Below are 12,791 nucleotides of genomic sequence, written 5' to 3'. Positions count from 1 at the left end.
ACTAAAACTAGAGGTTTTATTTGCACCTCACACTGAAGTCACTGACCCTGACCATCTTCTTCATATCTCATACGTGTTTCTGACAAAAGAACAGTTGCAGAGTTGCCTGAGGGCTCAGGTGTAGACTTGACGGATGTCTGGGTCTTTTTCTTTGCATCTGGATTGTTCATTTTTTGCCTTTTAATGAGCCCTTCGGATACAAGGTTAGGGCCAGTCTTGTTAACAGAAGGCCGTTGGGTGTTTTGGAGTATCTGATTTTCCCTCATTGAGGGGGTGTTGAAAGTAGCTGGATTCTGACTTGACTTCCCATATTTTGATGTTGATTTGGGTGGAGTCTTTTGGGACTTCTTCTTTGGAAGACGGGATAGTCTTGTGATGCCCACCACCCTCAGTTTAATGGGAGCTTCAGATATTCCTGCCATGTTCCGTGCCTGGCAGCGATATTCACCAGCATCCTTGTATGATAACCCATTCAGGCTGATTATTGACCAGCGAACCCCGACTCGAGGAGATTCCTGCATAACTGGGATATAAAAGAATGCACAGTTTTAGCTCTCAACACAATCAGTCTTTTCCCTCTAACTATAGCACAGAGTTTTACACAGGCAAGACCAGACCCAACTATTTTCAGGGTGGGCTCACACATTAGTGACAGTGAGCTCTCTAGGACTAACAACCAGCTTTACTATGTGTCTTTAATTTTACCTCTGGACACTATGTGCTGCTCATTTGATACACCTGTTCAACTGCTCTTTGATGGAAATATTTAATCACCCATTCACATGGCAGCAACTCAATACATTTATGCATGTAGACATGTTCCCATCTTCTGATGGCTGCTTCCAGCAGGATAATGCTCCATGTCACAAAGCTCAAATCACCTCAAACTGCTTTCTTGAACATGACAATGAGTCCACTGCACTCAAATGGCCTCCACAGTCACCAGATCTCAATCCAACAGAGCACCTTTGGGATGTGGTGTAATGGCACATTCTCATTATGGATGTGCAGTCATAAATCTGTTGTGACTGTGTGATGCTATCATGTCAATATGGATTAAAACCTCTGAGGAATGTTTCCAGCACCTTGTTAAATCTATGCCACAAAGAATTAAGGCAGTTCTGAAGGAAAAAGGGGTCCAACCCAATACTAGCAAGGTGTACCTAATGAAGTGGCTGGTCAGTGTATATGCATATACACAGCACAGACCACACATTGGAAACACAGGCATGAGGAAAATGTGCACCCTATACTCCATAAACAATACCTTGAGAGAGACAAAACAGAACTACTTACAGCTCTCCAGATTCCTGGGTAGCTGTTCAGAGCTCTCAAGGATGTTCTGCCGGCAACAATCTGCACAGAGAACCAAATCACAACATGACTCGACTCAGATGTCAGTAACACACCACTTAACCACCAAAGAGAAACCCTGGTTTGCGCACCAACGTGGGCTGAGGTTTTGATCCAGGTCAGTGTCGGTGTTGGGTAGCCAGTTGCGTCGCAGCGAAGGATTACATTACTGCCCAGTGGAGAGATGACTCTGGTGGCTGCAGGCTGGACTGAGGGCCTCATACAGCGGGGGAGTTCAGCCTGGGTCAGCAGCATCCCTGACTGACCCGGAGACCTGCTGCACATCAGCATCTGGTCCATGAGGACTACAGGACTCCCCAGGGACATGGACAAGGACATCACCAAGGAGATCTGGCAGTCACACAACCAAGGGTTGTCATGGAGACCTGGGTATCCAGGACAGTTAGGCTTTGTTAACATCACTGTCATATGTGACATAAATCTGGTGGTAACAGTGATGTCTGTTATCTATCTATAATGTCTGCTTTTTAGATGCTTGTTAAGTATCTTTGCACAAAGTTCAGAGTCTGAAGAAAAGTATAAAATTCCCACCCCTGTTTTTCACTCACAATAAGTAATAATGTGAAAGTCTGTGTAAGATAACTTCCATGTGCCTGTTTCTTGTCATGAAAAGTAATGTACACATGATGATGGCGCCCTCTTTAGGCAGGTGACAAATGTGTGCAACCAATGTTGTCATTTCAAAAGCGATTAACATTTTCTCTATTTCAGCTCAATGGAAGAGCAAGAAAAGAGTGGAGCATAAAGGTAAACAAGTTCTGTGGGCACTGCTGTTTCCAAAAATGTCACCTATCATTACAGTGGGTTCTTGTACTGTTCCAAAACTGTACTGCACTGTACCCAGAATCCGTCTTTGTACAGGTCTGCCCTGTCCTGGGAGAGGAAACCAAAGGTCCAGCAGTTCGGCAGGTAAAATAGTCAGCCTGAGGAGGATACACGTGGGGATGAGGAGTGGAAGTGGTTGAGAAGTAAGGGGGAGGAAAGGAGACAAGGATAGGAAGACAGTTGAACGTATCTGTCTACATGTAGAATAATACTGACAGCTCGGTTCTCTACATCAGTGAGATGCTTATATGTTCTACCCACCTGTTGCTGGACAGGTCGAGGTAGGTGATGTTGGGGAGGAAGAGTGCAGCATGGGCAGGAAGGCTGGACAGATGGTTGTTGTGGAGACCCAGAGTTTGGAGGAGGGGCATGTCCCTGAGCCCCTCCCAGGGGAAAGACGTCAGGAGGTTCCCATCCAGACGCAGCTCTCGCAGGGCCTTCAGGTTGACAAAGCTGCTGGGGTGGATGGACGTGATGGAGTTGTAGGCCAGCCACAAGAACTGCAGTTCTGATAGGTTGTAGAAGGCTGCCCGGGGCACCCTGGAGATTGAGGTCTTCTCTAGCCGCAGTTTGACCGTGTCAGCTGGGACGTTAATGGGAACAGCTGAAATTCCAGGGTCACTGCACTGCACCAACCTGTTGGGATGGATGAATACACAGATATACATGTATCTTTTCTGTGAGTCTGTGATTTACTGTAACCTTTATATTCTTCTGACAACATAACAAACTTGCAGACACACTAATTTGTGTAGAAGCTGGAAAGTTTGCTTTTCTAACCAGAGTACATGGTACAATGTGAATGTGTGGTTCCACCTGGAAATTAATTTGCAAAGTCTTTCTTTGAAACCTGCATCATTTACATCAGTTCCCAGTCACCCTCCTCTATTGTTTTATGGGAAATTCAAACATTTTGGAGTATAAAGACAGAATAGCACAATAGAAGATGAACTGGCAAATATATATATTTTTTAAAGTGGGGTTTTATAATTAATTCTTTTATTTATTTATTTATTTTGTATTTTATCATTCTGTGTTTCTGATATACTAGCTTATACTATAATAATCACATGTACTTTACTTAACTTGAAAATAACTATGTTATATTTTATTCATAATTATTTATCTGATTTGCATTTACATGCTAATAAAGAAAAGTATCTAGAAAACATTAACCATTGAATATCTTAGTTAATAATTTGATAATGAAATGAAATTTTGTAATTTAAAAATTGTTTTTTTTCTTTAAAAAATGAATAAAAATGTTTCTATGACTCAAGAAATTATTCATAAAAGGCACTTACAATTAACTCTTCTTAATTCCATATACTATTTACTGATGGTTTCCAGTCAGTAAATATGCATTCATCAATGGAATCTTAACTTTTCATCCAAAATCAACATTTATGATTTTACGTAATGACACCGCCCACTGTTAAACACGTGTCAGTGTCAGCACTCAGACACTTTTTATCAGCCTGTCTATATTTGGTTGTGATAAGATTACTCCACTCCTGTTCCTCTGCATGTTAACCACTATTATCCACAATGTAAAGTAAAATGCACAGGGTAGACCATATAATTACACCTTCTTCTGGCAATATGGGAAGCTATTCAATAATTTACTAGTATTTGGTGATGTCATCATTTGACAACTTTGGTCATAACATTTGTTGCAGTAGCAATACGTTGTTGGTTCAAACAGAGCCTCAATAAAATGAACATTCTTAAGAAATAATAAGCTATAATGAGTTATGTTCCAACCTTAGCTGTGCTGTTCTACTGTTCCCAGTCGTGCAGGTACATGTAGCTGGACAGGAGTCGACGGCCAACAGGAACAACTGCAGGATGTGAACGAGGACCAGCAGATACATCCTTCAGCAGACAAACCCTGTACTCAGGCAGGCCATTTGTATCTCCATACTCCCAGTCCTCTCCAGTCTGAGGCTGTGTCCACAGTGCAGAGTGAAACTGAATCCCAGATTAGCTGGGATTACACTTCTTACAAGTGGCATGTAATCCCACGCCTCACTGTCAGAATAACAAATCACAACATCAGGGCTTCGAGCCTGTTCAGGTCTTGAGGACCGTTTGAGCCCACCACCCTGCCCTGAAGAGTATTTCATCAAGACCATTATATACAGTGTTTAATTTTATTTTAACATCGGGCATGCAACACTGCTAATGAGGTAACTCATGAACCGAAGTACAAAGGTGGATCCATGAATTATTGGATCCATGAATTATTGTAACTCCAATTATGTTTCTATCCAACTAAACTGCAACAGCAAATATGTTTTATAGGAAACATAATCTCTGGCTGGATTATGTGTCAGAGGCAACATGATTGTTAATGGATGAAGCTCCACATTTACATCAGAGAGGGAAGCCGGTTTAGGTTCAGTGTAAATCAACAGGTTGTGTCTGAAATCACTGCATCATCTGTATTAAACCAGAGCAGGATCTTTCTCTGAACCTGAACCAGGAGCTGTGAGAGTCTAAACAGAAACAGAAAACTGTTTCATAATGCTGGAGCCACTACAGTGTAGTATTGTACAGAAAGAACTGTTATTTTGGTGGAAAACAGATATGTTGTCAGTGAACCTTTTACTGAGATGTTTTCATTTTGACTTGTCAGATAGGTTGAATTAACCAACACATTCTCATTATCAGGAGTTTCCTACAAAATGTTTTGTCTGTTGTAGTTTAGTTGTATCTTATTTTAGGGTTGGAGACCACGGGTTATTTTGTTCCTATTTGTTAAAGGAGCTATTTTGGCAGCAGCATAAATGATAGTAATCTTGATAGTGATCAAATGATTCATAAATCATGTGGTAATAATCCAGAGTTGTATAAATATGATTACAATTACTTATCTATTCTCACCAGTTAACACTGGACTGAATGACATGATCTTAAATGTAGTTAACATTCTGCAGCCAAGCTGATCACATCTGTGAAACATATGATCTTTTATGTTAATATCTGAAAACTTCTTTCACATTAAGAGTAATGACATGTTTCCACTAACTGTTCAGTACAGGTGTAGCATGCGGACAGACAGGTGAGATCTGTTAACGCCTCACAAACTCAGATGTTAAGAGCTAGAGTTGAAGGCAACTGGACTTCTTTTATTTTTCTTGAACACGTTTCACCTCAAAGACTTCCTCAGTCTAAAAACTGGTTGTGGAGGGTATGTACCACCTCTGTTAAACCATGGATGTTCCAGATGGACATAGATGGCTGTCTTCACTCCTCTCTCAGACCTCTGTGTCCACCTGGAACATCCATGATTTAACAGAGGTGGGGGTCTACACACCAACTATCAGCCACCTACAACCTGGTCTTGAGATCCTTGCCCAGGCGATTTGGCCCCCATTCTCACCTCGAGCCATGCCATCCTAACGACTCTCAGGACCAACTCCAAGGGGTTAAATACTGAGGACTACCATGACCTGGATGACTGAGACCTACACAGACTAACTCAGATATTGTGTTAAGGCTGTAATTACTATCCTCGTCTGCAGGGTGCGTGTTTCCACCGCGGCGTGACGCCACTGGTGTTGCGGTCTGTAATTGAACTCTCGCGAACTTATAGGGCACGCGCCGCTGAGGACGGACATTGGGATTGGGCTCAGTCACTCCAGCCGCATGTTGTGATTCCTCAAGTTCCTGTCAGTGGACCGGCTGTAAGATGTCCGCTGTAACACCGCCTGTTAACGACCAGCATGTTTTTCATCGACGTGAATTTGAGGAGCTGTCGTCAGTTAACCAGAGAAGAGGCAGACTCACTGCTCAGCCTGCTCACGGTGCACGGCACGCCGCACTCCACCACCAGCGACACCCGGTAAAGAAAACTAACGTGACTTTAACAAGCTAGCTGTAGCCCTGAGGTAGATTTCAAGCTAACCTTGTCATCCTAACGCGGTACAGTAATGGAGCAGGTCTGGGTGGGGCTTTGACTGTGTTAGTGAGGTCCTCTGATAGTAAAGAGCTTGACTTTCACTTTGCCATGACCTCAGTTTGAACCATTTTCAGTTTTCCTGTTTAGCTCGTGTGTGCCAAACTCCATTCAGAAATCTGACACTTTGATGTTTCTTTTGGAAATACAAGCGATACATACATCATAATATATGACTTATGAATATGAATACTTAACAGGATCAAGTCTTCTAATCGGGATATATGAGCCTCGTAGATGGGTAACTGCATGGTTCACGACTGTGTTATACTCATGGCTTTTTATTTTTTAAGCTTGTCAAGTCACGGCCTATTATGTGTGTAGTCAGCGCAGCAACTTTAAATGGGATTCTTTCAGCACAGAGATAGCATCATGTGACACCGATAACTCTTGCCTTAAGTGTAGGGAAGGTAGCTAATGACAGCGTGTTATCAGACAGTGTGTTATCATACCACAGGTTTGTGGTGGACCATGGCAGACACGCTGGGTGTGCCTCAGACAGCTCTTAAGTTCAGCAAGGAAGCAAAGCACCAATGCACCATGAGTTACATGTGGCAGTGAACGACTCAGAGGATTGTATGATAATAATTTCACCTCGAAAACATGCTCAGATTAAGGAGGATAGGATTTGGTGTCATGGAAATAATGAGTATAAAAATATAATATGTAATATGTATAATATATAATATAATAAGTGTAAACTGTACAAGGTGTTTGTTGTTGCATCAATACTTTTCACACTTCACAGAGGCTAAATACAGCTAATAAAATGAATAATGGTTTAGATAAGGCAATAATAATGTTGTATGCTTGCTGTCTGAAGTGTAGTGATATCAGCTGTAATCTGTGAATATAGTGAGGAGGAAGACTGGCTGCTCGTTTTTGACACAGCAGGAAGTCTCACTCTGCTGGAACTACAGAAACACTCAGTCCAGCAGGGTTGTACGGTGGTGATCCTGCTCTGGGCCCTTATCATTGGCTATCTGCAGATAGCTTTACCCAAATGCTGATTCAGTACTGGCTAAAAATGAGATGCAGCTACCAGAATGTTTTGTACACTGCTACACTTTGCTAACAACAAAGAGAGAAGAAAACAGCGTCATTAGTGTAACTCCGTGAACCAGAGTCATTCGTAACAGTACACCAAAAGAATCTTTCACATTTACACTCCAGTATTTACTCTGACAAGCATATGCTGCACTGTATGCTGTCAAAACACTGTCAGGCTGAGGTGGACAAAGCACAGTGGAATAAGAAAAGGATCTGAGTTTGACCAGGCTTGTTTTAGCTGATACTAATCCTTAGGACCAAGCCTACTAGATTTAACTCCTTCAGGCAGTGTCTATTATATGAATATCAAATATTTACTGGTCAAGCTTGAAAAGAGATGAGGGAACCAGATAATCACATGTGTTTTTGCATGAAGAAATTGCATTAGCACTGATAAGGCTTAAAAGGATGTGTATATACACACACACACACACACACACACACACACACACACACATATACATATATATATATATCTTCATATATATATTCATTGAATCATTGAAAGATTGAGTCAAATGAACTAGAGGACTATATAACAGGGTCAGTGCCTGTCAGCATGTAAACAGCAGTAATTGCAACAATGACAAGGCCAATTCCATCAGCAAAAATCATATGCAAATCAGTAATTTCAGTATAATGACTATAAGTTATTTGCTAAAATACCTGCAGTGCGTCCTGAACAGCAGTTCCCTAACTGATCCATTGTGACCAAACAGGATTTGTTAAAGGCCATTTTGCCTCAAGTAACATGAGAAGGCTCAGCTTTCAGCAGTACTGGATGCTGAAAAAGCATTTGACAGGAGTTGTCATATTTTCTAATAATATTTCAAGTTGTTTTCTTTTGACATTAGAGCCCTTTGCATGCACTATTTGCATGAACCAAGAGGTGCTATTAATATATATGGGTATGGCGTCAAAATAGATCTCCAGCCTATGACAGACTGTATTATTAACTCTTTCAAACCCATCATACGCAGTGCTGCATTTACTTAACCAGGAAAACTGGAAGCTGTAACTGCTCTAAAGGTCTGGATACTTTTGTAAATGTGAGATTTGAAGAGATGACAGGCAAGAGCAGGATCAGAGGCTGTTACGAGGGGAAATCTAATAAATACCTGAATTACATGAAAGTTTAGATTCAGACTCAATACAGTGGTGTAGGACTGTCAGCACCTTCCTGTTCCCATCCCAAAGTCAGTGGGTTTTTGGTTAAATGTTTGAAATAAGGTCTGTGGTTTTAACACAAGATCAAGACATTTTCACATGTTATTCTCCACGAGCAGCTCTGATCATTACTGGAACTGGAACTTTGTCTTCTCAGGCCGATGGCAGTCGGACCCAGCCTCGACTGCCCAGCGATCCCAGCGCCAGATGGCCCCATGTGGACGACCCCACCACCAGAGAGCCTCAGCTGGATGACTGTGAGCGGATGGGGACTTTGTTTGGGATGCTCAATAAGTGTCTGCGGGGGATGGGCTTCAGCCAGATGTACTTTGGGGACAAGATAGTGGAGCCAGTGGTGATTGTCTTCTTCTGGCTGCTGCTCTGGTTCCTGGGTATTCAGGCCCTGGGGCTGGTGGGAACTCTGTGCATCATCATCATCTACATCCAGAAGTAATGAGAGCTGGTGATCAGCAGGGCCTGCTTCTTTCTTTGGCTCATTCCTGCACATGCAGGACGCAGTTAATTCTAATGGATGTTTGAAATGGAATATGCAGATCTTTGTTTTTTTGGAGGAGGAAGAGGGGGGAGGGGCAGCTGTGGAGAGGCCGGTGCAGGTTTCTGGAAGTGGTTTAAAACTGTTTCAGTCAGGATTCTTCAGGACTGTCCTGCCTCAGTAAAAGGAGCAAAGCTGTCCATCAATCAGCTGATTTCAAAGGAACAGGAAGTGGGAAAAGACTTGTTTTAGTTTGAGTCAAAGGCTACAAAACGAAGGCCAAAAGTCCCAGTGCTCAGGAAACAGAACTGAACACGTGTTTGTGTGGAAACTGACTTTAAAAGAAGAGAGATCTTTGCTCCCACACAGTCTGTTAATGTAACTCCAGTCATTAATCACTGTCTGACTGTAAAGCAGACATATGGGATATGGTGCGTTCTTGGGAAACTTTTTTTGCTGTAAAATATTTACTGTGAGACAGTATGGGTGCACTGTATTCTGATATCTGTATTTTTGTCGCCCTGAATCAGCACATTTGTGCATCTCTAATATATATTGTCTCCTCAAGGGGATGGATAGAAATGTGAAGTATGTCATTAATGATTTCTCACATTCATTGAAAGATGAGAAACTGATAAATTGGGATAAAACTTCTGTGTTGGAAACTAAATGTGTTCAACAGATACAATTCAATTCAAGTATGCTTGTGCCAATTCTACCAGATGCAAAACCCAGGTGATCCTAAAGTTAGAGTTGAGCTGAGCAAGTGGCATTCACAGTGCTTCTTCATGCACACAGCTGGTTGGGTATACTGTATCAGACCAGTCTTGGGTTATATATACCTTCACTTTGTGTTTATATTCTGCATTACATTTAATTTACACTTGTGTCTTAACCTGTCAGCCTGTGTCAGTTGAGTGGAATTAACACTAAATGCCTCTGTGTAATCATCATATCTGGCTGTAATCATACTGGAGTTGAAGTATTCTCCAAAAACCTTCTCAGACTCAGGTAGGGCTGCACGATTAATCATATTAAAATCGCGATCTCCAATTCACATTCAGATCTTCTTTCTGAATGACAACGATTTGGCTGCATTTTCATCAGGGACACCTGCTACGTCACTGGTAGTTTCCACTTTAGCCGTGTCCGTATGCAGCTCTCAGCAGACAGAGCTCACCTGACACCGGAGCGGAGAGAATCGGAGCGCCTCCTGCATCGCGCTGCAGCTCCGCCCTCTGTTTTCATCAAGTGTCTAACTCCACAGTTGCTCAGTTTTGTGGTTTGGTCATTTTAAGACAAGATGTGGTTGTAAAGTTTACAGTCTGTCACTCTGCTGCTCCTGCAGTGCTCTGTGTGTGAACTGCGAGGCAGCTAAGAAAAAAGTGTAACCACTCGTCCACTGACATTCTGTGAGTCGAGTCAGGGTACTCCTGACTGATCCATCGAATAGTCGACATTTAGAGGGCAGCCTGAGAACCTTACAGTTTATCACCATACCCATCAAGCTCCCATAGGTGATCACCTACCACTTAGCCAAAGATATGACTTGTTCTATATCACTGATGAGTAAATGACTGCAATCGTGAGAGAGAGAATCATGATCTCAGTTCTAAGCCAAAAAATCATGAATCTTTTTTTTTTTCCAGAATTATGCAGCCCTAGGCTCAGGTGTCTTTAAATAAGAAAATGTGTCTGTGATTGCAGTCACAGAAATCAAAAACTGAATGTTGACACTGCAGACAGAGGGAGATGAGGCAGTGTCTCCTATCAATCGCACACATATGCAATGTATTAATGTCGGCCATCTACATTCGCCTGCAGCCTTTTGTTCTACTGCAGGACGTAGTGTGACATTGGACGGGGGAATGGATGGTCATCAGTGTCTAACAGGATTGTCCTCGAGCTTAAGTCCTGGTTGACTTAAATAAGACCAGCATGTAATATCTATTATGAACCATAACCAAGTGTTAATGTTCCCGTGAAGTTACCATGAGAGGGTCCAGTAAAATATCATGTAATAAACATATATTCACCATCTGCAGCATTATGTTTCCCCCAAACTGTTCAATGCAAAATAACTGCATATGAATGTAGACTAATTGTTAGGAGAAACAGCTGATGAGGCAGGTTCAATGAAAATGAATGACTTGAAGTCTCTAAAGGTGGATTGGTTTAATTTGACCTTTAACTAGAATGGTTTTCTCAGGTAGGAGTTACAGTTGAACATATTTTACTCTGCTGCTGTTATTGTACATTTCTCTGATGTGTTCAAATTTCCAGGTTAACTCATCACACACTAGTCATCTCACTGAGTTTTAAGTTTTCCAGGGGAAATGTCATCACTGTACAATAAGTTTATCACTCACTGACTGTAGCCATACTGCATTGATTTTTTGTTTTTCAGATATTTGAGCCGAGAAATGTTGAATCTAAACGTATCACACTGTGCATGATTAAAAAATATAAAAAAATGTTCTCTGGGTGTCACTGAGTGGTACAGCAGTGTCTGCACAAAATGTTAACATGAATAATCATTGCATATTTTACTTGTATTAAGAGAGTTGTGATCCAAGACCATTTGTCACTGTAAATCTGTACAGTACAGTCTGATGTTCAGACCACTCACCTGTAAAGTTACATTGCAATATTCCACAGGCTTCACATCTCTGCACCTTCTTCTAAACCATTCTGTAGCCACTGGTTCCCATTCATAGCTGGGTTTCCTCATGTTCTCATTTAAAATCAGAATTTCATCAAAATCTTTATAGCGTCCCTCGGTGACTGGGTTCATGGGGTTCGCTAAAAGACGTGTTAATTAATACCCAGCTAAGTGAATAAATAATCCTGTGGTTTTACAAGTTTGAAAGGCTGGAGTCCTAACAGCAACTCCAGACACCAGCTACTGAGTCAGATCATCAACAGTTAAAGACATCACTCGGTCCTCCACCAGACACCACCCTCTCAGCTGATATCTTTGCCTCTTTCTTAACTAAAAAGGTGGCGGCCATCAGCAGTCAGGTCTCTGAACCACTCAGAGACAAGCAGCTCTCTGTCTCTGAGTGCACACCACCCTCTGCTCAGTCCCCTGTCTGAGGACAGAGCACCAGTAGAAGCACTGTAAGATAGAATAGAACCTCATACTGTACTGCAGCACTGTGCCTGTGTAAGTATCCAAGGAGAATGTCTTGCAGCCAGATGAAAGAATATACACAGACCTCCATATAAAATACATTAAACAGACCATAGAATAATAAGACTAACAGTGTATAGCCATGCTAGCTGCTCTGTGAGGCTATTCAGCACAGTGGTGCTGTGAGCTAAATGCTAACATGTTGATGTTTAGCAGGAAATGTAAATGGACCATCTTTAAGGTGTGTTTCACAACAAGCCTGTACAGAGCAACATAAAACAATCAATGACAGCATAATGTAAAGCCTCATCATCATCATCCTCATCATCCAAGCCCTTCATTAGACAGCAAATATCTTCACTTCCTCGAATGTTAACAGGAGTGTCTGATAGTGTCGCCCAGCACAGGCATGTTGGATCACCAGTGACTAAGTCCACAGGCGCCAATAAAAATCTTGACATGCTTCCTCATGTTGTGTTAATGTGTGTGAAGGTGTCCTCCCTCTTTTTCTTTTCAACAGTTTGAATTACGACCAGCCAATCACTCTTCTCTGAATAAATGTGCAGTACTTCTGAAATCAGTAGAAGTTCAGTCTACTGAATTCAGTCCCCTATGATTACATCAAGCAGCATCAAGCATGTACACACACACACATGCATCTGTTATATATATATAGATTTTGTATATATTATGAAGATGAGCATTTCTTGTTTTGCAGAGGTAGCTGTCAGACCTGTTTTTGTTTGTTTGAACTTTTGTTGTTTAAAGTTAATGAATTAATGACAAAA

General features: G+C 41.7%; 2 protein-coding genes across 2 annotated transcripts; one reads left to right on the top strand and one right to left on the bottom strand.

Annotated features, from left to right (window-relative positions):
• lrit3b (leucine-rich repeat, immunoglobulin-like and transmembrane domains 3b) lies at window positions 1-4,392 on the bottom strand. Its single transcript, XM_018697687.2, has 6 exons — window positions 3,964-4,392; window positions 2,461-2,835; window positions 2,215-2,297; window positions 1,446-1,739; window positions 1,297-1,356; window positions 1-523 (listed from the first exon to the last, which is right to left on the bottom strand). The coding sequence occupies exons 1-6, from the start codon at window positions 4,071-4,073 to the stop codon at window positions 39-41; spliced, it is 1,407 nt and encodes a 468-aa protein (XP_018553203.1). The 5' UTR covers window positions 4,074-4,392; the 3' UTR covers window positions 1-38.
• A 1,374-nt stretch (window positions 4,393-5,766) lies between these two features.
• fam241a (family with sequence similarity 241 member A) lies at window positions 5,767-12,473 on the top strand. Its single transcript, XM_018697688.2, has 2 exons — window positions 5,767-6,046; window positions 8,535-12,473. The coding sequence occupies exons 1-2, from the start codon at window positions 5,894-5,896 to the stop codon at window positions 8,829-8,831; spliced, it is 450 nt and encodes a 149-aa protein (XP_018553204.1). The 5' UTR covers window positions 5,767-5,893; the 3' UTR covers window positions 8,832-12,473.
• Window positions 12,474-12,791: the final 318 nt, after the last annotated feature.

The sequence above is a fragment of the Lates calcarifer genome, linkage group LG19 (genome assembly GCF_001640805.2).
Source record: "Lates calcarifer isolate ASB-BC8 linkage group LG19, TLL_Latcal_v3, whole genome shotgun sequence".
NCBI lineage: Eukaryota > Metazoa > Chordata > Actinopteri > Centropomidae > Lates > Lates calcarifer.
The sequence above is the reverse complement of the archived record's forward strand: the minus strand, read 5'-3'. Positions and strand labels throughout refer to the sequence as shown.